Source organism: Pituophis catenifer, unplaced genomic scaffold (assembly GCF_029215685.1).
Source record: "Pituophis catenifer annectens isolate HBS135680 unplaced genomic scaffold, rPitCat1.0.hap2 SCAF_2, whole genome shotgun sequence".
NCBI lineage: Eukaryota > Metazoa > Chordata > Lepidosauria > Squamata > Colubridae > Pituophis > Pituophis catenifer.
In genome coordinates this window covers 187,642,051-187,669,966 of record NW_027256882.1, presented here as the reverse complement: position 1 = coordinate 187,669,966, position 27,916 = coordinate 187,642,051, and the positions used below count along the sequence as shown (strand labels likewise).

Genomic DNA, 27,916 nt, shown 5'->3' with positions numbered 1-27,916 from the left:
GGGCGGGGCGGAACCGGCAGAATCCCACCACTGGCTATAGGCGGCCCTTTGAAGCCCCACGGCAAGAATTTAAACAGTTTTTTTTCCTCTAGCCATCAGCTGGGACTCAGGAGGCAGCAATAGTTTGAGAGTGGGCGGGGTAAGCGAACAGCCGGCGATCCAACAGAGAAGAGAGTGAGGGTGAGTGAAGGCGTGGGGGGGGGCGAGAGAGGGCTTTGGCGACCCCTGTGAAATGGCCGTTCGACCCCCAAAGGGATCGCGACCCTCAGGTTGAGAACCGCTGATTTACAGGAAGGATAACATCTGTCCTGTTAAATAATTCAGTCTGATATTCTCTCCTATGACATCATCTGCTGTTTGTTCTCCATAATAGAAATTTTGGACCATCAAGTGGCAAAGTCATGCAATGTTAAGCCCAACTCTGTCTAGATTTTAATTTTAAACTTTTGATACTTATGCTGTATTTAGTGGATAGGTTGGACAGTTGCTGCAACATTTGGAACATTTAGAAAAGTTAAGATATAACAGAAAGGATATTTGTGAGAAAACCAAAAGACAAAATCGTGTTTATCATTCTAAAAATTTAACATTTTTATGGACAGTTATCTGTACTTGATTTAACTTAAATATGAATATAAGATTTTTGATGCATGTAGTATAATACTATTCACCTATATTTGTTACATAAAAATGTACATACTATTTTTGTATCCAAAAATTAAGTAAATATACATGTAGCATTAGAGAAGAAATTGCAAGCAATTCTGCTATTTGTAAACATGAGCTAGTATTAAAAACTTTAAATAATGATGGTTTTCAGAAAGATGCACAGTTTAAAGATGCTCCTTGATGCTCAATTGTCATTGGATTCACAGTTGATTATTGTGGCCTGGACCACATTGGCATAGATGTGGCTAGGGTGCCAGCTGTGATCCTTGCAGCAATGATTTAGACATAGTAATAGTTATCTATATCTTAGTTACATCCTTATGCTTAACTACTGTAACATGCTGTATGATAGGTACCCCTTGAGAAGCATCTAAGAATTGCAATTGGGCCAAAATATGTTCCTTAAAAAGTGGAAATTATAGGAATGGTATGATTCCTGGTGGAAAAATCTCTCCTTCTTGCTGATTGCTTCCTGGGCATAGATGATGTGTTGATGTTGACTTTAAAGCCCCACACAGCTAGGGTTTGAATCTCTCCAGGGATCGTATGTTTTACAATGAATATGCCTGTTCATGGAAATCAGCAAGAGAGGACTTTTTGAAAAAGATGCTCTGCTGATAGTGGCTTGTTTGTTTCATCTCTTGTCTCTGACTATGGATGCTCTCCCTGTAGAGGAAAATTTTGTGAAATGGAAAACATATCACTTCCACATTAACTGATTTTTAATCTGTTGATCTGAATGCTACATTTAAATTTAGCATTTTTAATTGAAATGTTCTAAGTGCCTTGAGTAAACAAAAAAAAAAAAGCAAAGCATAAATCCAATAAATAAATGATTTAGTCTTAGAAATAAGTAGAGGTAGTCCTCAACATACGACCACAATTGAGCCCAAAAATTATGTTGTTAAGTGAGACATTTAAGTGAATTTTGCCCTATTTTTATGACTTCTTGCCACAGTTGTTAAGTGAATCACTGCAGTTGATAAGTTAGTAACCTGGTTGTTAAGTGAATCTGGCTTCCCCACTGATTTTGTCAGAAGGTTGCAAAAGGTGATCACATAACACAAGGACCAATTGCTAAGCATCCTGAATTCTGAATTATGATCACATGGTCATGGGGATGCTGCAAAGGTCATAACTATGAAAAACAGTCATAAGTCACATTTTTCAGTGCCATTATAACTTTGAATGGTCAGTAAACAAACTGTTGTAAGTCGAGGACTATCTGTGTCACATAACCTGATTAAAAGTACCTAGAGAAAAATCCTGGGCAAATGTTCCTATAATAATTAGATACCATCTTGGATTACATCTCTAACTAAGTTGTTTGTACCCTTTTTGGATGTAATTGGAACAATGTCATTTGAAGTCTGAAAAGCATTTTTGGCTTTATCTTTAGACTTCTGCTCATTTTATAATATCTTGAAAAATTGCCGAGGCCACAACATGGAGCAGTCAGTGTTCAGTGAGCGCACAGAGGAATCATCTGCTGTGCAGTACTTCCAGGTAGGTGACTTCAATAGTTGTTTTTTTCTGGTGGAGGGGAGGGAGGAATTACGTCAGCTCCTTGGGTCCACTGCTGAGGATCTGCAGAATATGCAAGAATATCTTGCATATTCTTGAAAACAAACTGTAGAGGGCTAGCTAATGAAGAAATTGACAAGGACTTTTTCTGCCAGAAAACTGTGTAGATTCTTGATGCAGGAAAATTACCAATACACAACAGGGATCTGAACAGAAACTATAGATTCTTAAGTGCCAGGGTCTCAGACATGGGCCCACAATTACCAGGTCTAGGGTATCTAGAATAGGATAGAATAGAAATAGAATAGAATAGAATAGAATGAGCTGGAAGAGACCTTGGAGGTCCAGACCACTGCTCAAGCAGGAAAATCTATACCAGTGTTGGCAAACCTTTTCAGCACCGAGTGCCAAAACAGGAGCGTGCGCGCACCCGTGCTGGAGACTGGAACAGCAGATGATCTCCTGGTTTCCGGTGCACGAATGCACGGCAGCCACCTATTCTTCCAGTTTCTGGCATGCATGCATGCATGAAGACCAGCTATCCACTTGGAGTGTGCCCCAGCTCCACTTGGCCTTTTGGGAGTCCTTGCACCTCCCTGCACATCCCCCTGGTCCCCGCCGGAGTGGGGGGACATCCCCACCGATGACCCGGTTCCGCAGCCCTGGACATGGAGAGAAAGTGGGGCGGGGAATGCCCCCTGCCTCTGCTAGAAAGCTGGAGCCCCTTCCCGGCCTCAGGGGGAAGGGGCATCGGCATTCCCAGGACTCGGCTTGGGGGGGCCAGGAGGCAGGAGAGCTTTGCCCCAACTCTGGCCGGGATGAAGTGCCCCACCCAGCGCTGGCTCACTGAGAATGAGCCAGTGCTGTCATCCCCTCTTATCCCTCACAGTTCCTTCCTGCTTCCCGCTTGGCCAGGTGCCCCTTTTACCCCTCGGCGGCGTCTCCATGCATGAGGAACTGCGCTGTCCTCCGGCCCTCCTGGGGCAGCTGGCCTCCCCGACGGTGGCTCCTTTTCCTCCTGGCTGCTCCAGGATCCCGGCTGGAAATGGGAGCGTGAGAACCACCGCTGCCTCCTCGCGGTGGCAGGAGCAGCAGGTGGGGTAGCCACCTGCCCAGCCAGCAAACCCTGCCCCACTGCCCCATGTGCCCCAGCTGGCCAGGCTCTCCGGACCGCGTATGCGCATCAGTGCCCCATGTTGTAGGGCTGGGGCCATGGAAGAAGCCCATTCGGGTGGGGAGGGAGGGAAGGAGGGAAGCCCCAACCCACCCGTCCTGGCTGGCATCTCTGCTCCCCGTGCTCTTCTGGGTTCCAGCGTGCCAGACACCTGGCATTCACGCGTGCAGGAGCACTGGAGACTGAAAGAACAGCCGCCCGGTGCATCTTCCTGTTTCTAGCACGTGCATGCGCACTGGCCAGCTGGTCTTTGCGCATGCATGCATGCCAGAAACCGGAAGACCAGGTGGCTGGCGCGCATGCCAGAAATCGGAAGATCATCTTCCCGGCACACATATGCGCGCTGGGCAGCTGCTCTTTTGGTTTCTGGCACCCCAGTGCATGTGAAGGCCAGCTGGCCTGTTTGCTGGAACCTGAAAGAGCATCGGGTGACCGCTCGCGTGCCCGGAGAGATGGCTCTACGTGCCACTTCCGGCATGCATGCTATAGATTCGCCATCACGGACCTACACCATTTCAGATTTTATTTTATTTTTATTTTATTTTGAATTTGTATACCGCCCTTCTCCCTAAGGACTCAGGGTGGTGAACAGCCAAATAAAAACATCAAATACAAATATTAAAATACAGTTAAATATATATATATAGATTTGGCCCCATTAATTAAAACGATAAACAAAACAATTAAAAACACTTAAAAAGAATTAGGCCAGCCTGGCTTGTTGGAAAAAGAAGGTTTTAAGGGCACGGCGGAAGGCACTGAGGTCATGGATTCTCCTTATCTCTGGGGGCAACTGATTCCAGAGGGTGGGTGCTCCCACAGAGAAGGCCCTCCCCCTGGGGGTCACCTGCCTGCATTGTTTGGCTGATGGCACCCCGAGGAGGCCCTCTCTGTGGGAGCGCACGGGTCGATGGGAGGTCGTCGGTGGCAGCAGGCGGTCTCGAAGATAGCTAGGCCCTATGCCATGGAGCGCTTTAAAGGTGATAACCAACACCTTGAAGTGCACTCGGAAGACCACCGGGAGCCAGTGCAGTTCACGCAGGAGCGGTGTTACATGGGAGCGCCACGCTGCTCCCGTCACTACCCACGCTGCTGCATTCTGGACCAGTTGGAGCCTCCAGGTGCTCTTCAAGGGGAGCCCCATGTAGAGAGCGTTACAGTAATCAAGGCGAGAGGTGACGAGGGCATGAGTGACTGTGCACAGGGAATCCCGATCAAGAAAGGGCCGCAACTGGCGGATCAGGCGAACCTGACAAAAGGTCCCCCTGGTTACAGCCGTCAGATGTTCCTCCAAGGACAGCTGCGTATCCAGGAGGACTCCCAGATTGCGAGCCCTCTGTGGGGGCCAAAGACTCGCCCCCAATAGATAAGTGGCTGTCTAGTTTCTTCTTAAAAATATCCAGTGATGGAATGCCCACTATTTCTAAAGGCAAACTGTTCCACTGGCTATTTGTCCTCACTGTTAGGAAGTTCCTCCTTAATTCCAGGTTGCTTCTCTCTTTGATTAGTTTCCAACCATTGTTTCTTGTCCTGCCCTCCAGTGCTTGAAAAATAAATTGATGCCCTCTTCTTTGTGGCAGCCCCTCAAAAACTGGAATACTGCTACCATGTCACCCCAATTCTTCTTTTCTTTAGACTAGCCAAACCCAAATCCTGCAGCCCTTCTTCATAAATGTTAGTCTCCAGGCTTTTGATCATCTTAGTTGCTCTTCTCTGAACTTTTTCCAAAGTCTCAGCATCTTTTTTGTAGTATGGTGACCAGAATTGGTTGCAGTATTCCAAGTATGTCTTACTAGGATTTTATCTTGATCAATGGTGAAATCTGAACTGGTTTACTACTGGTTTGCTGGTTGCGCATGTGCGCTGTGCGCCAAATGTGCACTGCATGTGCGCGCACAGTGCATGCCAAAAGGAGGCATGGGGTAAGTAGAACAGCACACGCCGGGGGGGGGGGGTGGTCAGCCATGGCACGCAATCTTTTTTTTTTACTTTTAAAAGCATTTTTTACGACCTATTTGCCCGAATAGGTTGTAAAAAATGCTTTTAAAAGTAAAAATAAAGGCTCTGACGATTGCGCAGCTTAGCTGTGATCGTCAGAGCCTTTTTTTTTACTTTTAAAAGCAAAAAGCAAAACCTTCTGTGCATGTGCAGAGGGTACAAAACACATTACTTCCTGGTTAAAATTCAGTTTGTTGGATAAGGCCCATTGTTCAAGTTTGTCAAGATCTTTTTGGATCCTGAGCTTGTCTTCTGGGGTGTTGGCTATTCCTGCCTGTCTAGTGTCATCTACAAATTTGATGAGGTCCCCTTCTATTCCCTTATCTAAGTCACTTATGAAGATATTGAAGAGTACCAGGCGTAAGACGGAGCCTTGTGGTACCCCACTGCTTACTTCTCTCCATGTCAATGTAATACCATTAAGGACTATTTGTTGAGTATGGTTTGTCCGCCAGTTACAAATGGCAATGCTGTCTATCCCACATTTTTCTAGCTTACCAAGAAGTAGGTTGTGGTCTACTTTGTCAAATGCCTTGCTGAAATCTAAGTATACTATGTCCACAGCATTTCACTGGTCTACTGACTTTATCAAAGAATGAAATAAGATTGGTTTGGCATGATCTGTTTTTAACAAACACGTGCTGGCTACCATTTATAACTTTATTTGCTTCTAGTTGTTCGCAGATCTGTTTTCCAGTATCTTCCCAGGTATTGATGTTAGACTGATTGGTCAGTAGTTTCCTGGGTCAATTTTTTTCCTTTTCTTGAAGATGAGAACCACATCAGCCCTTTTCCAATCCTCAGGTATTTCTCCAGTGCTCCGGGATTGTTGAAAGATATGGTATACTGGTTCTGCCAGCTTCTTCAGAACTCTGGGAGCTGATGTCGCGGCAATACAATGTATTTTCCATAGGGCTCTGTCGAAGTCTGCCAAATTCCTCCTGCCAGAGGGTCTTGAGGGACCTAAGGAACCCTGGAGGGGTGGTGAAGACGAGAGGACACTCTGTAGATTACAAGGAGATTGCAAACTTCTTGTTTGATCCGGAGGAAAGTTCTCAAACCGGCAGGAAGAAAAAGATGGCCATTGCGTGCCTGACGGTGGCTGTGACAGCCCAATCAGAGAAGAATGAGTGAAGATTGAGGCAGAGCAGTGGTGCGACTGGGTGAGAATTTTCCAACTTCTGTTGAGGAATTTGCCCCTTTTAAAACTGGCTTGAATGACAGTGGAACTGTAAAAGAAGGGGGTGGATTTTTCTACCTTCCACTCCCATAGAATAGTGGTGAATAAGCCCAAAGCTGAAATAGATCCGAGTAAGAAATTTGAACTATTTGCACTGCGTGAGAGAAATAAGTTTTAAAAGAGGAAATCCAGACTGGTTATTCAAAGGATAGTATTAAGTGGATTAATTGGATTTCATTGAACTAAAATGTTTTTCTGCAATTTAAACTCGGGCTCAGGAACCTCCAAAGGAAAAAGATTTGGCATAAATTAAAGGAGAAGAGTAGAAGAGAAATAGAGCAACAGTGACACCTGTTGGCCAGAAAAAATTGTTATGGAAAGAAACTGAAGAAAAGAAAGTGAGATAACAATTGACCTTGGGCAGTTTATTGAAAGAACATTGTTACAAGACACAGATAAACTTCTGTCAGTGTTCCAGAAGAACCCAGCTCCAATTAAAAACTCTGAGACAGGCATTTTCTCAAAGTTCCCATTTATTAAATTAGGTATACTGGCACATCTGGGAAAACCTGAATCAGAGTTCCAGATTTTCCCTCAGTAAATCAAAACCCCAAAATCCAGCCCCTGCACCCATTAGTCCATCACATGGTCCAATCACCATCGGTCCCATCTTGAGACACCACTTCAACCTCTCCTTCTCCAGATGCAGTACTGCCATGACCTGGACTGAAAAGAAGAATGCTATTTTGTCTAACTACATTCCCTCTGCTAAATCCTCCTTCCTAATTTCCCAAGCACAAGAAGGTGGCAGCGTGGAAGCTTCCGGTGTTAATATGGCTTCCAAAGCTGACACTGCCTGCACCTGGGAACTGTTTACAGAGAGAACTGCAGAGAAAGAGAGTAGAAACTGTAAATTTTAAACACTGTAGCTTTCTGACTGGATAAAGATTTTATAAATTGAGCAACTGAAACTGGCAGATAATAGAAGTTGTTTATAAAGCAAATGAAGACTTTGATCTTTTAGCTGTCCTCTTTGGTGATTTATAATCGGTTTGATACAATTTTGGTGAGCCTTTGTGGATTATAATTTATTAAAAGAGAACACAACCTTCTTGAAGAGAACTTTGGACTATGGATATCTTGATTTTGTGAAATACAACAACTAAAAAAATGAGGTGCCTAGAGGTCTGAAAACAACAACTGGGAATAAGAAAGGAAATTGTTGGACTGCTTCAGGTGTACTCTTTAAGTTGGGTACTGTGGAGTATTGCATTTTGGATTTGTTATTGATTGTTTGACTATTGATCGGTTGTCTCTGTTAGATAATTGTTACTTAAAATATTTTATTACCTAAAACTATCAAAATGGCAAGCAATACAAATCTAAGCAAAACAGGGAGAAAAAATACATCATCTGCACCAGCAGCAACAGCAGCAGCAACATCAAGCCCAGCAAGTCAACGTTCTATAGATACCATGTTGCAAAACAAAAGATTAAATACTTTTCAGTCAGAAATGAAAACCATGTTCCAACTTCTGCAAGAAGTCATGGCTAAGAAGCGTGATGATTTGGCAGATAGGATGCAAAAGATGGAACAAAAGATGGAGGATAAAATAAACATCCAGAAAATAATCACTAAAAATGAACAACGGATTCAAAAAATGGAAGAGAAGACAGAGCAAACAGATAAGAAAGTAGAAGAGATGGATTACAGACTGACTAAGGTAGATAATGAGCTTGAGCGATCCATAATTATGCTGGAAATGGATAAAGCAGATACTTCCTGAGATTTCAAAATATTGAGAAGGAAAAAGGGGAAGATCTTGCTGAAAAAATGGAAGAATTTTTGGCAGATGCGTTGGAAACGAATAAACAGGAAGTCCTCTCTGGAATTGACGAAATATTTAGAATATATACAAGCTAAGCGAGAAGGAACAAGCTTCCCAGAGAGGTACATGTGAGATTTTCAAAGAAGGCAATAAGAGCGGAAATACTTCAAAGAGGAAGAGATGCATCATTGAATCACAAAGGGAGAGAAATAGCAGTCTTGACACAAATACCCAGAAGAGTAAGAGATACAAGGAAACTACCAATTTTTGATGAGACAACTAATAAAACATGATGTAAACTTTAGATGGCTAATACCTGAGGGAATATTGGTGACCTGGATGAAAAAAGGCATAGACTAGATACAGTAGACAAAGCAGAACAATTCTACTAGTAAATTATTAGAGTAACCCAAAATTGGGAAACTATATTTTTCACTAGCACAGCAAAAGAAAAGTGGGGTGGTTCTATATATTAAAGAAACAATAAAGGCTAGACAAATCTTTTCAGGTGAAGATGGGAGAATATTGATGGTGGAGGTAACAATGAATCAAAAACAGATGTTGTTGATAGCGATATATGCACCTAATAATAAGATGAGTTTTATGGAAAACTTCGTAAGAAAATTATAGAATTGGAATATGAAAATATATGTGTGGTAGGAGACTACAAAAACAGTAAAACAGGTAAAGTTAGGAAAACACTCCCTAAAACCTTTTTTAAAATAATGGAAGAAATAGGAACTCAAGATGTATGGGGAGAAACACACCTTGCAAACTGTTTGGGATACTGCGAAAGCATATATCCGGGGACTAGTTATAACTTACATGAGGAAGAAAAATAATAAGAAACAGAATAAGAAAATGCTAGAAGAACACAAAAGATTAGAATCAGAATTACAGAAAGAACCACAAAAAGAGAAATTAAGAAATCAATTAGACTTAATAAAACACAAAATGAATCTGTTGGAAAAAGATGAATTGGCACAAAAAATCAAAAGTGCAAAACAAAACTTTTTTTAAAATTTGAATAAACCAGGAAGGTTTATGGCTGGCATATAAACTGAAAGAAGAGAGGGAAAGAAAAATGATACATCAATTAATAAATGAGAAAGAGATCCTTTATTATCAGAATGAAGACAAAAAAATAATAATAAAAGAGAAACTGTATGATAATAAAATGGGAAACTGTATGATCAGGAGAAAATTCCAGAAAATAAAATACAACAATATTTGGAACAGTCTGAACTCCCCAAAGTACCTGAATCAGTCAAAGCTATCCTGAATGGACAAATAACCATGATGGAATTGACAGAAGCGATTAAGAAACAAATAATAATGAACGCCGATGGACGCTCCTTCGAGAGCTCCAGCCCCGTGATTCTGTTAGCCGCTAGAACAGCGAAAATCTGCTGTCTAGCGGCTTAAAACTCTCCCCCGACCCCCGAGCAGGGGAAGAAGGGGGAGAGAAGAGCAGAAGGGTCTGGGTAAAACTCCCCTAGACCCCCAGGTTTTTCTTTTTAAGCCTGGGGTTTGCAGGGTGAGAGCTCCCTGAAAGCCCTTCAGTTGCTCCGGATCCGGGACAAGTCTGCTTTATGCAGACCAAGGCGTAGGTGACTACACCAGCAAGCAATTTTAAGGATTACAAAAATTTTGACCATGGATGCTGGCAGAGCAAACTCAGGAGAACAAAAAAATGCAAGTACTTTGAAACTCCGTTTAAAAGGAGAAGAAATGGCGCCTGAGGGCATGGAGACAAGGGCTGGAAGCTTACTACTGGGTGAGTCAGCAAACTCACAAGCTGTGACTGTAAAGGGCTTTCAAGAACTTTTAAACTTCTTTACTTCTGCTCTTTTGGAATCAATTGATAGAACCTTTCAAAAATATAATTTGCAGCACAACAGGGATTTGCTGGTCGGAAAAGAGGCAGAAATTATCCAGCCTAATGTGATTTTGGAAGACAAAGAAGTCGTCAGGTTTAAGATGGAGGTTGACATAGGCGAAACAAAGGACTTGGCAGAGGTTTCCATACAACTAATTGAAAAGCAACAAGTAGACTCTTTACTGCAAACTGATAAATCTTATCGTGACAATTTTTGGTTCTACAGACAAAGGAATGGATTGATTGACTATACAAGCAAGAAGAGTCGATATGGGGGTTTCAAAGCAGAGGAAATAAATCTAAGAAGGGAACGAGTTTTAAAGATTTTAAAGATACATCAACCTCAAATTAAAATTCAAAAACTCTCCAAAATAAAAGCAGAGGGGAAGAAGAAGGACTGGAAACAATATAGAAAGAAAGGAATGAAGAATGTTTTATTGATGTATTAAGAGATTTTTAGAATGTTTAATATGAGATTTTAGTATTTTAAATGTTGAAAAAGAAGGGTGTTTGAGGGTTTGAATGAAATTTATCAGTGTTTGTTAATGTTTCTAAAACTCTAAAAGTTATTGGATTACATGCTAAGAAAAAGGCTTTTATACTTAGGAAGAAAGAATTTAATTTAATTGATTTTTAGAATTTATAAAAGGAAGGTTGATGAATAATTTGTAAAAAGGGAGTTAAAGTGTGTGAGGGAGTTTTGAATCTTGCAGTAAGTTAGAATATTTTAGCACATGTTTGTTATACCCTGTTTTTGCTCTGGGAAGTCGGGGGTGGGGGGGTGGGGAGGGGGGGTTGAAGGTTGGGTTAGGATATAAAACGGAGAGACAGATAAATGTATTAACAGATAAGTAAATGTGAGGGAAATGTTACATTAAATGAAATGAAAAGATGTACTTAGACGATACAATGAATGATTGATTATATATTGTATATTTGTTTGTTCATAAAATAAAAAACTTTTTTCTTAAAAAAAAAGAAACAAAAAATAATAAAACACCAGGGCCTGATGGATTACTGGCAGAATTTTATAAACAATTACCAAACTCATGGATGAAAGCAAATATTACTCTTATACCGAAAGACCACTCAGACTTAATGCAGATAAAAAACTACAGGTCAATACCTCTATTGAATGCGGATTACAAAATATATGCTTCAATAATAGCTGAGAGATTTAAAAGGTTTTTGAATGAATTTATACATTTAGATCAGATTGGATTTTGGCCAAAGAGACAGATTAAAAATAACATGAGAATGGTTTTAAATACATTGGAGTATATTGAAACACACCCAGGAAAACAAATGGCGCTGATTTTCCTAGATGCACAGAAAGCATTTGACAATGTTAACTGGCAATTTATGCTATTATAATTAAAATATATGGACTTTGGGGAGAGATTTATTAATATGATTAAAACAATATACCACAAACCATCTGCTAGGGTGATGGTAAATGGAGACATGACAGAGAACTTTGATATTTAAAAAGGTACTAGACAGGGATGTCCACTGTCCCCTTTGCTATTTATATTGACTCTGGAAGGCTTACGTAGAAATATCCAACAAGATGAAAAAATAAAGGGAATGGAAATAAAAAAAGGAAATAAAAGCTACATGCGTTTGCAGATGACTTGGTCTTTATATTGGAAGACCCGTTAGAAACTGGACCAAAGTTAATTAGAAAGATAGAAGAATATGGAGAAGTTGCAGGATTGACAATAAAGACAAGACAAAGATTTTAGTTAAAAATCTCACAGATACACAAAAAAGAGTGTTGATGGAAAGAATTGATATACAGATAGTTAAAAAAGTGAAGTACCTAGGAATACAATTAGCAATAGCAATAGCAGTTAGACTTATATACCGCTTCACAGCGCTTTAAGCAGTTTACAGAGTCAGCGTATTTCCCCCAACAATCTGGGTCCTCATTTTACCCACCTCGGAAGGATGGAAGGCTTAGTCAACCTTGAGCCTGGTGAGATTCGATCTGCCAAACTACTGGCAGCCTCAGCAGAAGTACTCTGCACCACCGCGGCTCTTATTAACAGCAAAATGCTTAACAATTAAAGACGACAATTATATGAAACTGATGCGACAAATTAATCTAGACTTGGAGAAATTGAAAGATCTGTCCTGTCATTAACAGGAAGAATAGCTACTATAAAAATGAATATTTTACCAAGACTATTATATTTATTCTAAACAATTCCAATAAAATTGGGGGGGAAATATTTTGAAGAATTAAATAAAATAATATCAAGATACATTTGGCTTGGGAAAAAGGCAAGAATAGGTTTGAAAATGTTGCAAGACTGCAAAAAAAGAGCGGGCTTTGGTTTGCCAGATTGGGAATTGTACTCCTAGGCCTCGGTACTTACATGGATGAAAGAATGGATCAATTTGAGGCATAAAAGACTATTAACTTTAGAAGGTAATGACCTTCAACTAGGTTGGCATGCTTTTTTATGGTATGGGAAGAATAAGTTACATAGTTACTTTCAAAGACATTATGTTAGAAATGCATTGTTAACAGTATGGCTTAAAATTAAAGAACAACACTACTTGAAAATACCAGTCTTGCTTTCCATAATGGAAGCATTGATACATCGTAATGTTATTAACATGGAAAAAATTGTAAGATATAAAGATATTTTGAATGAAAAAGAGGAATTAAAAACTAAGCAGGAACTTAGCAGTCAAGAGATGGACATTGCATGGTGACCACAAATGCAGATACAATCTCGATATGAGAAAGTTGCTAAAATGTATGGTTTCAGTAAAGAGTTAACAGAATTGGACCAGATATTAACCATAATGGATGAAAAACTGATAAAGAAAATATATTGTTACTTATTAGGGATCAAACTTGAAAGTGAGCAGATAAAGGAGACAATGATTGTCTGGGCAAAAAAATTTGGATATGCAATAGAACTAGAAAATGGCAGAAATTGTGGGATAGAAATGTTAAATTGACTATGTCAACTGCATATAAAGAACATTTGTATAAAATGTTCTATAGATGGCATTTTGCCCCAGCAAGACTGGCAAAAATATATCAGGATAGATCTGCTAAATGTTGGAAATGCAACCAAAATACTTGGTTCATATTGCCATATGTGGTGGATATGTCCAAAAGGCAAAAAAGACTGGAAGAAAATGCATACTTGGTTGGAAAAAAATGATTAAACAGAATATAGATATGAAACCAGAAATATTTCTATTGGGCATTCTGCTGGAAAAATATGACAAAGGGACTATATACTTGATTTTACATGTATTAACTGCAGCTAGAATTGTATATGCTCAACAATGGAAGTGTGATGAGATCCCAACAGATGAGAGTGTAATAAAGAAAATATTAGAATATGCAGAAATGGATAAACTAATGCTTACTATTAAGGACAAAGAAGAAACTGAATACTTTTTGACATGGAACTTATTTTACCAATGGTTAAACAATAAAAACAGAAATTACAAATGCAGGGCCATAAAAAGGGTAAATGTTAAAACGGAAATTTGATAAAATAGACAAAAAATATATTATTGTTATTATAGCATCAATGTTATTGTGATGAATGTTGTTGTAAACATTTTGATTATGATCACCTAACTATTTGATTGAAATGGAATTTTTATGTTATTCAAATAAAGTAAATAAAACTTGAAAAATAAAGAACTCTGGGATGTAATCTGTAAGGTCCCGGTGATTTATATTTGTCAAGATCAGATAGGTATTCCCTTACCATTTTCTTGCTTACCGTATTTTCCGGCATATAAGACAACTTTTAACACATGAAAATCTTCTCAAAAGTCGGGGGTCGTTTTATATGCCGGGTGTCGTTCTCCTGTAACCAGGCAGACCAGCCCGAAAGGCTCTGATGAGCCTTAAATGGCTCTGGCGATCCAAGCTCTGACGATCCCAGCTTTGCCTGCTAATCAGGCAACTCAGCTGGGATCGCCAGAGCCATGTAAAAGGAAAAAAGTTTTCCCCCTCCAGCTTGCTTACCTTAGCTGCTAGTCGCAACGCTTGCCTTGCTTCGCTTGCCTGAATCCATTCCATCAGCAAGCCACTCCCTGCCTGCAATCAAGCAGGCAGGAGTTGTGGACTTCAACTCCCAGAATTCCTCAGCCAGCAAAACAAAGCTGGCTGAGGAATTCTGGGAGTTGAAGTCTACAAGTCTTAAAGTTGCCAAGGTTGGAGACCCCTGTTCTGTTGGGTAAGTTTTTTTCCCCTTTGGGAGCTTTAAAAAAAATAGTTAATTGGGGGTTTTTTTAGTTGTTCTTTTTTAGACCTAGCCATTTAAAGTTTAGGAAGTTTTAAATTTAGTTTTCATATAAAAATAAAAATAAAATAAAATAAAATAATATTTGTGCAGCTTTCTGAGATTTAGTGTGTTTCTGTAGTGTTTCACTCTAACTACACAAACACACAAAATTTCACAAAGCTGTATGTGGAATTTTGTGCGTGTAAAGTGTGAAAGTTGTTTTTTTGGGCTTTTTGTGGCTGTGTGAGGTTCCTGCTTGTTGCAGGGGCCATTTTGGGTCTAGCACAGCTGCTTTTACATTGTGGGTGAGCCAGCTGATGTTTTTTAATTTTTATTTGGTGTGCGTTGGAAGAGGGGTATCTTATACGGCGAGTATAGCCCAAACCCTATATTTTAACAGGAAAAGTCGGGGGTCGTTTTATACGCCCAGTCGTCTTATACACCGGAAAATACGGTATTTTAATTTTTATTTCTAGTTTGTCTTTTACAGTAGTTCTTTTGATATGTTGGGCTACAACAGGGGTCTGCAACCTTAAATACTCAAAGAGCCATTTGGACCCGTTTCCCAAGAAAACACCAGGAACCACAAAACCTGGGTGAGCATGGCCAACTCAATGTCACTCACTTCCACCAGTCACATGACCCATCCACCCCCCAACCATGCCTACCCAGCCGGTCATTGGGGCAGAGAACCAGTTGATAAAAAACACCGGGAACCACACAATCCTTTTGACATCTCTCTCTCTCCCCTCCCTCCCTCTCTCCCCCTCTCTCTGTATCTCTCTGTCTGCCTTGGCCGCTTCTCCATCCCCCACCATCGCCCTTACCTTCTCAGACCAGGTGAGGAGTGACTGGGAGGGGTGGGCGAGGCGTGGGGCCAGCCAATGGTGGGATCACCTGATAGGGAGCCACAGCAGAGGGCCCAAAGAGCAGGTTGCTGACTCCTGGGCTATAATTTCTTTTTGTGTGAAGACTGATGCAAAGAATAAGTTAAGCAACTCTGCTTTCTCCCTACTGCCTGTTACTTCCTTGCCACCTTCTCTCTTTAGTGGACCTACTGTTTCCTTGACTTTTTTCTGTTATTAATATGTTGAAAGAAACTTTTTTTAAATTATCTATTACTTTTGTTGCAAGTCTTTGTTCATTCTGAGCCTTTGCTTTCCTGACTTTGTCTATGCAGATTCTGGCTATCTGCTAATATTCTGCCTTAGTTGTGTGTCCCTCTTTCCATTTTTTGTACTTGTCCTTTTTGTCTTTCAGTCTGTCAGAGAAATCATTGTACAGCCATGCTGGTTTCTTCTTGAATTCCTTTTTTTTTTCTCCAATGGTATTGTGCTGGATTGGGCTTTTATGATCACATTTTTCACAATTTCCCATGCTTTTTTTTTTTTTTTTTTGTAAACAAGTTTTATTAAAAATTTTCTTTCATCATGCATATTTTATGAACAGTTTACCGGGTCACATCTTATACATCTTATATATATTGATTTTCTGCTTTTTCCATATTCATCCCTTTTATATAATTCTTTGTCACAAATTTGTCATTTTTTCACCATATCTTATTATTTCAACTTCTATCATATTGTTCTCTCTCTCTCTCCCCCCCAATACATTTTACATGTTTCCAATTTCAGCCATAATATTCTTCTTCCATACTCCTTTATCTTATCTTAATCTCTTCTTAATATATAGTACATAAACAGTATCATTATCCACCCTTTAATTCCTAATTTCTTACAATTATATCAATTATAATTAATTATATCATGGTCTGATCATTCTCTCCTTCACATGGACTTTCAAGTCACTTCCACCCACCGCAGGGAGACGGAACCAACCAAATGGTTCCGTCCCAGGCACCTGATGGACCCCGAAAGGTTCCTGATGGAGCTTGGGCCATTTCCTGAGACTGTGGCTCACGACTCGACTGAGGACCTGGTGGTCGCCTGGGACAAGGCGGCTACTGCGGCCTTGGATTGCGTCGTGCCTTTGCGGCCTCTGACCCGATGCCGATCTCGTCTAGCTCCTTGGTTTTCCGAGGAGCTGAGAGAGATGAAGCGTCGGAAAAGACACCTGGAGAGCGATTGGAGGACAAGCCGATCTGAATCTGACCGAACACAGGTGAGATCTTATATTAAGACCTACCTAGTGGCGATAAGAGCGGCGAAGTCTAGCTACTTCTCCGCTCTTATTGCATCTGCAGAGAACCGCCCAGCCGCGCTGTTTAGGGTGACCCGCTCCCTACTTCAGGTGGGGGTACGGGAAGATCCCTTAAAGGGTCGAGCTGAGGATTTTGTACAATTCCTGCATGATAAAGTCGCTCAGATTCGGGAAGGCCTGGACTCCGATTGGGTAGATCCAGGGGACGAGACAGGGGCAGGTCTTGAGAGTGTTATCTGGGAAGAGGTTGACTCTGTGACTCCTGAGGACGTGGACAGGATTCTGGGCAAGCTTAACGCTGCCACATGTTTATTGGACCCGTGTCCCTCCTGGTTGGTACTGGCCTCCCGGGAGGTTACACGAGGCTGGCTCCAGGGGATTATAAATGCTTCTCTGAGTGAGGGTGTCTTTCCCGCCGCCTTGAAAGAGGCGGTTGTGAAGCCCCTCCTCAAGAAGCCTTTCCTGGACCTGGCTATATTATCAAATTATCGTCCAGTCTCCAATCTTCGCTTTGTTGCGAAGGTTGTTGAGAGTGGTGGCGCGACAACTACCCCGATACCTGGATGAAGTTGTCTATCTGGATCCGTTCCAGTCGGGCTTCAGGTCACGATACAGCACGGAAACGGCATTGGTCGCGTTGGTGGATGATCTCTGGAGGGCTCGGGACAGAGGTTGCTCCTCTATCCTGGTCCTATTAGATCTCTCAGCGGCTTTTGATACCATTGACCATGGTATTTTACTGCACCGGCTGGAGGGGTTAGGAATAGGGGGCACCGTACTTCGGTGGTTCTCCTCCTTCCTCTCTGACCGTTCGCAGTTTGTGTTGGCAGGGGGGCAGAGGTCGACCTCGAGGCACCTTATTTGTGGAGTGCCGCAAGGGTCAGTCCTCTCACCCCTTCTGTTCAACATTTATGTAAAACCGCTAGGCGAGATCATCCGTGGTTTCGGGGTGAGTGTCCATCAGTATGCTGATGACACACAGCTATACATCTCCACCCCAGACCACCCCAATGATGCCCTTGCTGTGATGTCCCGTTGCCTGGAGGCCGTGCGGATCTGGATGGGGAGAAACAAGCTCAGACTCAACCCCTCCAAGACTGAGTGGCTGTGGCTTCCGGCGTCCCGGTATAGTCAGCTGGTACCATCACTGACAATAGGGGATGAGATCTTGCTCCCCACAGAGAGGGCCCGCAACTTGGGTGTCCTCCTGGATTCACGGCTATCTTTAGAAGATCATTTGACGGCCGTGGCCAGGGGTGCCTTTTATCAGGTTCGCCTGATCTGCCAGTTGCGTCCCTTTCTGGATCGGGACGCCTTGCGCACGGTCACTCATGCCCTAGTTACCTCCCGTATGGACTACTGTAATGCTCTCTACATGGGGCTCCCCTTGAAAAGCACCTGGAGGCTCCAACTGGTCCAGAACGTAGCCGCGCGGGTGATTATGGGCGCAGTTCGTTACGCCCATATAACACCTCTCCTACGCGAGCTGCACTGGCTCCCGGTGGTCTTCCGGGTGCGATTCAAGGTGTTAGTTATCACCTTTAAAGCGCTCCATGGCTTAGGACCTGGGTACCTACGAGACCGTCTTTTGCCACCAATAGCCTCCCACCGACCAGTTCGTTCTCACAGGGAGGGACTACTCAGGGTACCGTCAGTCAAATTATGTCGACTGGCGACTCCCAGGGGGAGGGCCTTCTCTGTGAGGGCTCCAACCCTTTAGAATGAACTGCCCCCGGAGATACAGAATATCCCTGATCTCCGTGCTTTCCGCCGTGCCCTCAAGACCCTGATGTTCCAACAGGCGGGGCTAAACATATGAACATGTGAATGATTTTTTAAATGTGATCTAATTCTGGGTTTTATTTAATTGAACAAACTAAGTAATAATTTTAATTAGCAATTTTATGATGTTTGTGTGTCTATATTTTTCTTGACTGTACACCGCCTTGAGTCCTACGGGAAAAAGGCGGTATAGAAATATAATAAATAAATAAAAATTAATTAATTAATTAATTAATTATCTTATTTCTACATTTACAGAATATATTTCTCAAAATCCCCATCCCACTTTTCAACTATAAGCAATATACAGTAAGAATATTCAGTTCTTACATTGAAACCCTTTAACTTGACCATACACATTTTATCTTAATCTTGTCTTAATACCTAATACATAAACAATATCACTATCCGCCCTTAATTCCTAATTTCTTACAATAACATCAATTAATTATCTTATTTCTTCATTTACAGAATATATTTTTCAAAATCCCCATCCCACTTTTTAACATTTCAATTTTGTATCTTAATTTAACTTGTTTTCATAATTAATCCAAATTGCCATTTCATATTTCATCTGCTATTCTGCTTTACTATAAGCAATATACGTCATCATATTCACTTCTTACATTAAAACACTTTAACTTAATTGACCATCCACAATTAATAATATTAATACAATTCCTTTAAATCTACTAATATATACTTTATTTCCCTATCTCCTTTACACTATTCTTCCCCTCTTTAACCATTTTCTCTTGGTCTCTCCAAAATTCCGCTTCTTAATAATTTTCTCCTTTTATCCCATTCTCTTAACTTCTTCTTTTTTTAATTTTTATATTTATTATATCTTTTCTCCTGAATCCTTTTTCTCACTTTTAGATATATTACTCGAGTAATTTTCCCCAAGCTTTCTCCTAATCTCTTTCCACTCTTTCCTTCTTTTCCTTTTCTTTTCCCTTTGATTGATTCTTTTTTTGGGGGGGGTAGTATCCCATCTACTTTTTTTGCCACTGTAAATCCCAGTGAAATCATCTAACTGCTTTTTGCATTCAATTCTTTTTCCTTCAGTATTATTTTCTTGCTCCTCATTTATGCTCTTTTTCCTGTTCTATGTATTCCAGCAAAATTTCTGACTTTTTATTACCCTTCAGTAATTCACACATGTTTTTAAACATCTCAATTAATTCCCCACACATCCAAGACTCCATATTGTCAATTTTAAAAATTGTTAAAACTTTTGACCTCTATGTAATTAAAATTTTAAAGTCCAGATAGTCTCTTTTTATTTCCAGACAATGTCCAATTCAAATATTTATCCAATCCACTCCAAGTTAAAGCTTTGTTATCTTCCACCACCGTTGAGAATCTAAATCAAGCAATTTAGAAAAACAGATACTCCTTAAAAGTTCTCATAGTTTCCGAATTATCTTTTAGCAGTCAAGGTTATTTTCTCTTCTATCTTCGGACCTCTATTGCAGTACTCTCTTTCCACCACAAGATGTCTCTCTCAAATCCACAATATTCTCAGACCAACTAAGTGTCAAAGCTGTCAAAAGTATTTTAAATCCACATAAAAAGTACTTTTCCTTGGGTTTCTTTTTCTTTTATTATTTTTCGCTTCTCCAAATTCAATTTTAAATCCAATTGTAAAATTTTCTTTCTTGGGTTTTGGTATTTTAACCTCCTCTTTGTTCTTCTCCTTCAAATGTCAAAACTATCAAAAATATTTTAAATCCACATAAAAAGTACTTTTCCTCAGGTTTCTTTTTCTTTTATTATTTTTCACTTCTCCAAATCCAATTTTAAATCCAGTTGTAAAATTTTCTTTCTTGGGCTTTGGTATTTTAACCTCCTCTTTGTTCTTCTCCCTCCATTAAATTCCTAAGTGCCAATTAGCCACTCATTTCTGTTTCGGACACCTTTTAAAGTTATTAAAAATGTCTTTTTTACCTGTGAGTTGACCAATCACTCACCCTGTACCAGCGCACCATTCATACACCGCTCCTGCAGAAAAATCTTAGTCCGGCTGCCCCAACTTCAGAGCAGTCATTTTTCAATGGCTGCCACCCCCACCGCCAATTCGAAGAGCTGTCTCTAACCTTTCAAGGAACTTACCTGTTCCTCTTGGTCATCCGAGGCGCCTCTTCTTCTTCACCGTCCCTACAGGACAGTTCCGGTCCGAAGACCCCCCGACAGCGATTTGTCTGGCTGGATTTTTACGGAGCTCATCAGAGCCCACTATTTTTCCAGCCAGTCTCACCGCGATGCTTCCAGTTTCTTCCCCGTGCTTCTTGAGTTGTTTTCCCTTTAGGATTTTCATCCATGGAATCTTTTCTAGGTTCTCTCTGAGTTTGTTAAAATCAACTCTTTTAAAATTTAAGACACTGGTTGGATTATTTTCTACTGCTTGTAGAAAAACAAGCATTACATTGAACTCCAGTATGACATGGTCACTTTCACTCAAGGTTCCAGCAACTTCAACTCCCTCTATCACTTCTTTTCTATTAATAAGAATTAGGTCCAGTATAGCTTTACTTCTAGTTCCCTCCTCGACCTTTTGCCAAGTTGTTGGCTAGGCTGATTAGGAATCTATTTGATCTTCCATTGCAGAGTTTGTCTCCCAGTTGATACCTGGATAGTTAAGTCTCCCGTTATTACTGTGGTATGTTTCCTACATACATTTGTTAACTGGTTGGCAGAGTTCATCTATTTCTTCTGATTGGTTGGGTGGCCTGTAATATATACCTATGACAATGTCCCTTTTTTCCCTTTTATATTGACCAATATACATTCTGGGGGAGTTTATCTTTGATTATGTGCATTTCTGTAGATATGTAGTGGTCTCTTACATATCTATCATATGGTAGGTAGCATTTTCTAAAATTATAGCATTTCTTTCTGTGAGTGAGCGTGTTGGTTTTAGCAGAGTCTTTTTGTTTCCTCTTTCAGTTTTATGGATATTTATCCCAACAGCAAAATATGATGCAGGATTATGTCCGAACAGGCACATATCAGAGAGCAATCCTGCAAAACCATAGTGATTTCAAAGATAAGGTATGGCTAAAGTTTAATAATGCCTTAAGTGTAACCAATGAAGATTCCTTCTGAATATTGCATAGTTGATAAAGGGCAAGACTGAATTTACATATTGTCTTTTTATGTACACTGAGAGACAAATTCCTTGTGTGTCCAATCACACTTGGCCAATAAAGAATTCTATTCTATTCTATTCTATTCTATTCTATTCTAAATATATATTCAATTATGATATCTAAATCATGATACTCTTTGGTTCAGAATATTTTGCTTAGTCAATCTGGAAATGATGGAAGCTTGAAGAGTTTGAAAAAAGAAGGATGTGGTCTGATTTAGTAACACAGGGATACTACAATAAAGTTTCTCTCAAATAAGGTACCGTGAAAAGGAAAATCTTGATGGTGGCCTGCAGCTAATCCTGAGTGAGGATCAAAAGGCAGGGTACACAATTTGGGATTTCTAATAAACGATTGCTGTAAATTGAATTACTGGTAGCCAGAGAATAGACAATATCAGCTTCCATTTGCTCATCAGCTACACTGTTTTGTGGAGATGACTATGCCATAATTATTAATGCCCTAATTATAAATATTTTGAATTGCTACAGATTTCCTAATCTGGTGCCCTCCAGAGTCATTGGACATTAATTCTCAAGAGGTGGTGCATGAGCATTCAAGTTTTATCTTCTTCAAAGCAGTTTTTCTGCTTTGGATCCAGATAGCTGCATATCTTTAATAAATACACTAATACAATAAACAAATTTAGAACTCTGAGCAACTGAAGCTTGGATATAAGATCCATTCTTCTAAATGTTGTAGCTGTCAGTAAGGATGGCTTAGTTTTACCTTACATATTTAGTATTTAATAAATATTTAATAAATTGTAAGACTACATTTTATAGAAAAGGTTTTACTGATATTTAGTTTTTGTGATTGTATTGATCTAATTTTTCCTCCAGATTGTATTAGATGTTGGCTGTGGTTCTGGCATCCTGTCATTTTTTGCAGCCCAAGCTGGAGCAAGAAAAATTTATGCAGTGGAAGCAAGCACAATGGCTCAACATGCAGAGGTTAGTGTGAGACACCCACATGGCTGCTTCATTCAGTGACCACAATCCCAGCTCTCCAGTTTCGGTTGTTAAATGACCATGCCAGGGGTCATCTCAAGGTGGGAGAGGTCTTGGGAGATCTGGCTCCCACTGGCACATAGAAACTTTCCACGGATTGAAAGGCCTTGGCTGGCTAGGCCCAACTGCATGCGGGCCTCCTCCTTTCTCTCTCCCAGAAGGCCTCAGCCAGCTAGCCTACTGGCACACAAAAATATGTTGTGTGCTGGAAGGCTTCAGCTGGCTGGGCCCAGTGGCTTATGGGCCTTTACCCTCTCCCCTCCCACTTCTCAGAAACCTGACCCACTCCCCCCCCCCAATACTACTGCCCTTGTCTCCCCCACACCAAGCCTGGGTCCACTTCCCTTTTTTCCCCCTGCAGGCTGCTGACAAGTGTACTCAGCTGATGAGAGGCTCACCTAGAAAACTAGTGAATGCAAACTTTCTGAGGGCTAGAGTGGCAATCATTCTCAAGGGCGACCAGGAATAGGAACTTCGACTTCAACCAAACCCTGTTTCCCCAAAAATAAGACTTCCCTGGATAATAAGCCCAATCGGGCTTTTGAGCGCATGCGCTAAAATAAGCCCTCCCCGAAAATATTTAAGTGCATGCACAGCCCCTGCCATTTCCTCAGGTTAGGGTTAGGGAGACAGAGATGGAAATCAGGTAAGACGACAAGAGAAGCCCTGTTTTGTTCAACGCGCCCCAAAATAATAAGACCTCCCCCGAAAATAAGGCCAAGTGCTTATTTCAGGGTTCAAAAAAAATATAAGACAGGGTCTTATTTTCGGGAAAACATGATATGATTGGGGCTTCTTTCAATTTACCGATGAAACTGCATTTCATAACATGCCTGGGGAAGAAAGGAACATACAACAACTACTTATAGCAAATATTTTATTGTAAATGTAGTAGTCTAACCTGGCTGGCAAGCAGCAGATTTTTCTTATGTCCAAACTGGATTTCATTTATAAATAGAGGTTTGGGGTGAATTAGTATGCTCCTGTATCTAAAGCACCTCTTTCTTTCTAATTATCAACTATCTGAAAACCAAATTCTCGTAAATATCTGTGGAATGATGGCTTTCTAATTTTTCCCTCTTTCTGTCCAGGTTTTAGTGAAGAGTAATAATCTTACTGATCGAATTGTGGTTATTCCTGGGAAAGTAGAAGAAATCTCACTTCCAGAACAGGTGGACATCATTATTTCTGAGCCAATGGGGTACATGCTTTTCAATGAACGAATGCTGGAGAGTTACCTGCATGCCAAGAAGTATTTAAAACCTAGTGGTAAGTAACTTTTTTTTTCTTGTGTTCAGTTGTGTTCGATTCTTGGAGACTATCTGGACATGTCCCTGCAGTTTTCTTGGCAATGTTTTTCAGAAATGGTTTGCCATTGTCTTTTTCCTAGGGCTGGGAGAATGTGACTAGGTCAATGTCACATAATGATAACAAAATAGAGGAAGGAGGAATTGGAGCTTGCTTCTGGCCTATTAGCTCAGGATGGTGTTGGGAATACTGATACTAGGCATTGTTCAATTAGTTAACATAGGTTAGTAACCATAAATCTATTACACACTGTTTTGGCTGCCTCTTTGATGGGAAATGGGAATCTCTTCTAATATGATTCTCTGCATTCTGGGCACTCGATATCATTATTGTAACTGGTTTGGTTTCTTTGCTTTGTTCTGGATGGTGTCTAGACCAGAGGATCTGGACCAGTGGAGATAAGGCTGGTCGTAAGTCAGGAATTTGGATATATGCTGCTACTTGGTTACATGTTGGCTCCTCCAACAATAGTGTTTATCAAATCAGCATTATATATGACAGTAACACTGGTTATATTCTGATCATTCACTAACTACGCTCCTGCTGTGTTACTACAAATAGGTATCAACTTACAACAACAATCGAGACTAGAATTTCAGTCATAACTCATGACAGTCATAAGTTGGGGTATCCACTTACAATTGCTTTTATGGTGGTCATGAAGCAAATAATTAAACAAACCATGCAGTCATAAGTCTGAATCCATTCTTTCCAAATGGGCATCTTTTGCCAGAAACTGGCAAAAATAATAGCAAATTGCAGTTACTTGACCAGGGGTGATTCAGCCACGTGTAAATGTGAGCAATTTGCCAAATGCCTGAACTTGGCCATGTGACTGTGAGGGGACAGGTGGTGTGATATTGTCTGAGACTGTGTGTGTGTGTGTGAGAGAGAGAGAGGGAGAAAGAGAGAGACTGCATCAACCTAGACTAGGAAAGCTGGCTGCACAAGAAAGAGAAGCTGGGTAAGGTGGATCCAGAAGCTTCCCGGGTCCCCTCATCCCAGAAGCAGCAACCTTGCACTCTCCCCTCTCTGCTAGTCCCCTTCACACGGGATAGCCCAGCAGCAGAAACAGAGGGAGAAGGGGGCAGCAGCAGCCACTAACATTGAGGGGAGAGTGCCGCACAAAAACGCCCCCCCCTTCTCCCTCTCTGTCTCCATTGCTGGGCGATCCCGTGCGAAGAAAGGGGCTAGTAGAGAGGGGAGAGTGCGAGGTTGCTGCTTCTGGGACAAGGGGACTTGGAACATGTCTGCATCCGGCTCACCTAGCTTCTCTTCCTCTCTCAGCCAGCTTTTTTGGGCCAATTTCAGGCCATTTTGGGGCCAATTTTGGCTGGAAAAACAGCCTGAAAACAACCCGGAAAATTGCCTGTTTTGGGGGCATTTTGGGGCCACTTTCAGGCTGTCTTTCATCCTGTTTTTGCCCGAAAAATGACCAAAAATGGCCTGAAAATGGCGGACTGGGGCTAGCTGGTAGTCCGATTTTCTGGTTCTTCAAACTGCGCAGAAACGGAACAACCAGTTCGGGTGAACCGGTCCAAACTGGCAGCAGCCCACCTCTGCTTACAACCCAAATTTGAAGTTCCAATGACCCTCCCACCCCATGGTCACATAACTGCATTTTGGATGGTTGGCAACTGATCTACATTTATGGTTGCAGCACTCTATGGTCATGTGACCATGATTTATGATGTTTTTGTTGCAAACTGGCATATACTTCCAATTTCCAGGAAAAAACACCTCAAAGCAAACTGAGTAATGACCACTGCATTCCCTTTACCATCACTCTGTTCACTTAAGGATTGCCACTAAAAGGTCATAAAATCAGTTCTGGTCATACAATGGCCCACTTTATGATTGCCACAATTTATCATCAAAATTACAGTCTTTAAGTTGAGAAAACTACCTGTATTGTTCTTGCAATAACTTTCCTAATTCCTTTCTTTTTTATGTCCTGAGTAATTAATTGTAATCTTACCAATCCATCTTGATTTGATGATTTAAGGTGTCAATTTGATGTTTCATTTCATTGTTCACTGTGTTGAGCCTTCTTGCTTCTTGTTCCCACTTTAATTTTGTCTTTGTTGTTTCTGACTTCTTTTTCTACATGGCAATATCAATAACTAGATGTCCCAAAGGCTTTAATCTAGCCATGTCATAAACAACATTAATGTTCCAAAAGTTCCTCAGCTCTTCCTCAGTAGCATGTTGAGTGCCATATGACCTGAAAGGCCTATCCTTCAACACTATATCATCAATCATGTTATATTTTCTGTCCATGTGGGGTTTTAATAAAGGTACAGGAGTGGTTTAACATTGCCTTCTCCCATGCAGTATGAATGGATCCCTTTGCTGTCGTCACTAAAATGCTTCCAGTATTTTCCTATATCATTTCTGCCCAAAGTAGATGTCTGCTTGCTAGGCAGCTAGAATGACCTTAATGCTTTGGATGACCCTGATGGGAATATATAGATTTGGCATACACTTCTGACATCCCTCCCAAAAACATACAAATATCCCTGGCCAAAGTGAGACAGCATGGCAAGACTTGGGGGAGGGGAAGCTAGTTTTTATCAAAGTAGCTGTTAGAACCTGCCCCATCCTGCTTCTACCCTGTTTCTGCTTAATTGATAGAAATTTATTGTCAGGTTTCGGTGCTATCTTGAATAAACTTCATTCTCAAACGCAAACTCTAATGAATCACTTTTATTTTAAGAATAGCCGAGTCCGACATTCCTGATTTCATTTTGCAGCCAAACTGGCCCCTCCTTCCAACCCCCTCCTCTTCCGCTCTCCAACCCCAATGTCCCATTGGCCATCATGCAGATCCATCTCTACCTCCCGGCACGTTCTTTTCACAGGAATGTAGCCCCCATCCTCGTCTCCCAGGAAACACTATCTGTACATACAAAACTAGGTAAAAGTTCATCTTGTTATGTCAGCGCTGGAAGAGAGCCTAATTTGGAACGCTGACATCCGGCCCCTCTCCCTTCACTTCTGCGACATCACCTATCCTATAGGGAAAACACAACAAGATTAGTCTCATCAGCCCCTCCCTGGCTGTGCACCCCCCCCTCCCGGCTTTCCCGGGTGGTCTGCATGGAATTTTGCTATAAGGCAATCAGCTTGGATGTTTGCGCTCTTCACCCAGGAAGCCTCTGACAATGGGTAACCCTTCCATTTAATTAAGTACTGAAGGCGCCCCCTGTGCCATTTTGAATCAAGAATCCGCTGCACTTCGTAGTGCGTTTGGCCCCCAACAACCAGGGGCCCAGGGGGTTCACGTGGCGTTGGCCTTAAAGTAGACCCCACTACAGGTTTTAGAAGGCTACTGTGAAAAACGGGGTGAATTTTCCCCAAAGCCGTGGCAACTGCAATTGCACTGTAACGGGGTTGATTATTTTTATTATAGGAAATGGTCCTATAAATTTTTGGCCCAATTTCCTGCTCGGGAGTCTAAGTCTCAAGTACTTGGTGGAGAGGTAAACTTTCTCTCCCAGCTGAAATGGTCTTTGGGGAGTTCGGTGCTTGTCTGCTTGGTCCTTATAAGATTGAGCCGCCTTTGCCAGCGCCCTCTTAACATTTTCCCAAGTTTGTCTCAACATTGCCATCCAGTCGGTCAAACTGACTGAGGAAGGAGGCTCCCTCGGGTATTCTGGCATGGGAACAAAATCCATGCCACTCACTATTTTGAACGGGGTTAGCCCCGTGCTGCTGTGGACAGCATTATTATATGCAACCTCCACAAAAGATAGGAGGTCTGCCCAATTGGACTGCTGGTAGTCGACGTAGCATCTTAAATACTGTTCTATCATAGCGTTCAGTCTTTCTGCCCCCCCCATTGGTGCTCGGGTGAAATGCTGAGCTGAGCCCTTGGGATGAACCTATGGATCGTAGAAACTCCCTCCAGGACTTTGCTGTGAACTGGACCCCTCTGTCGGAAATGATTCTCCTGGGGACTCCATGTAGGCGGTAAATGTGTT

General features: G+C 41.3%; 1 protein-coding gene across 2 annotated transcripts in view; it reads left to right on the top strand.

Annotated features, from left to right (window-relative positions):
* The window catches only part of CARM1 (coactivator associated arginine methyltransferase 1), a 95,134-nt gene that overhangs the window by 24,426 nt on the left and 42,792 nt on the right, over positions 1-27,916 (top strand). For both annotated transcript variants that reach the window (XM_070938334.1, XM_070938333.1), the window contains exons 3-6: positions 2,069-2,175; positions 21,413-21,517; positions 22,458-22,568; positions 23,717-23,894. In XM_070938334.1, the coding sequence (XP_070794435.1) occupies positions 2,069-2,175; positions 21,413-21,517; positions 22,458-22,568; positions 23,717-23,894 (501 nt within the window). The remainder of the gene's footprint in view (positions 1-2,068; positions 2,176-21,412; positions 21,518-22,457; positions 22,569-23,716; positions 23,895-27,916) is intronic.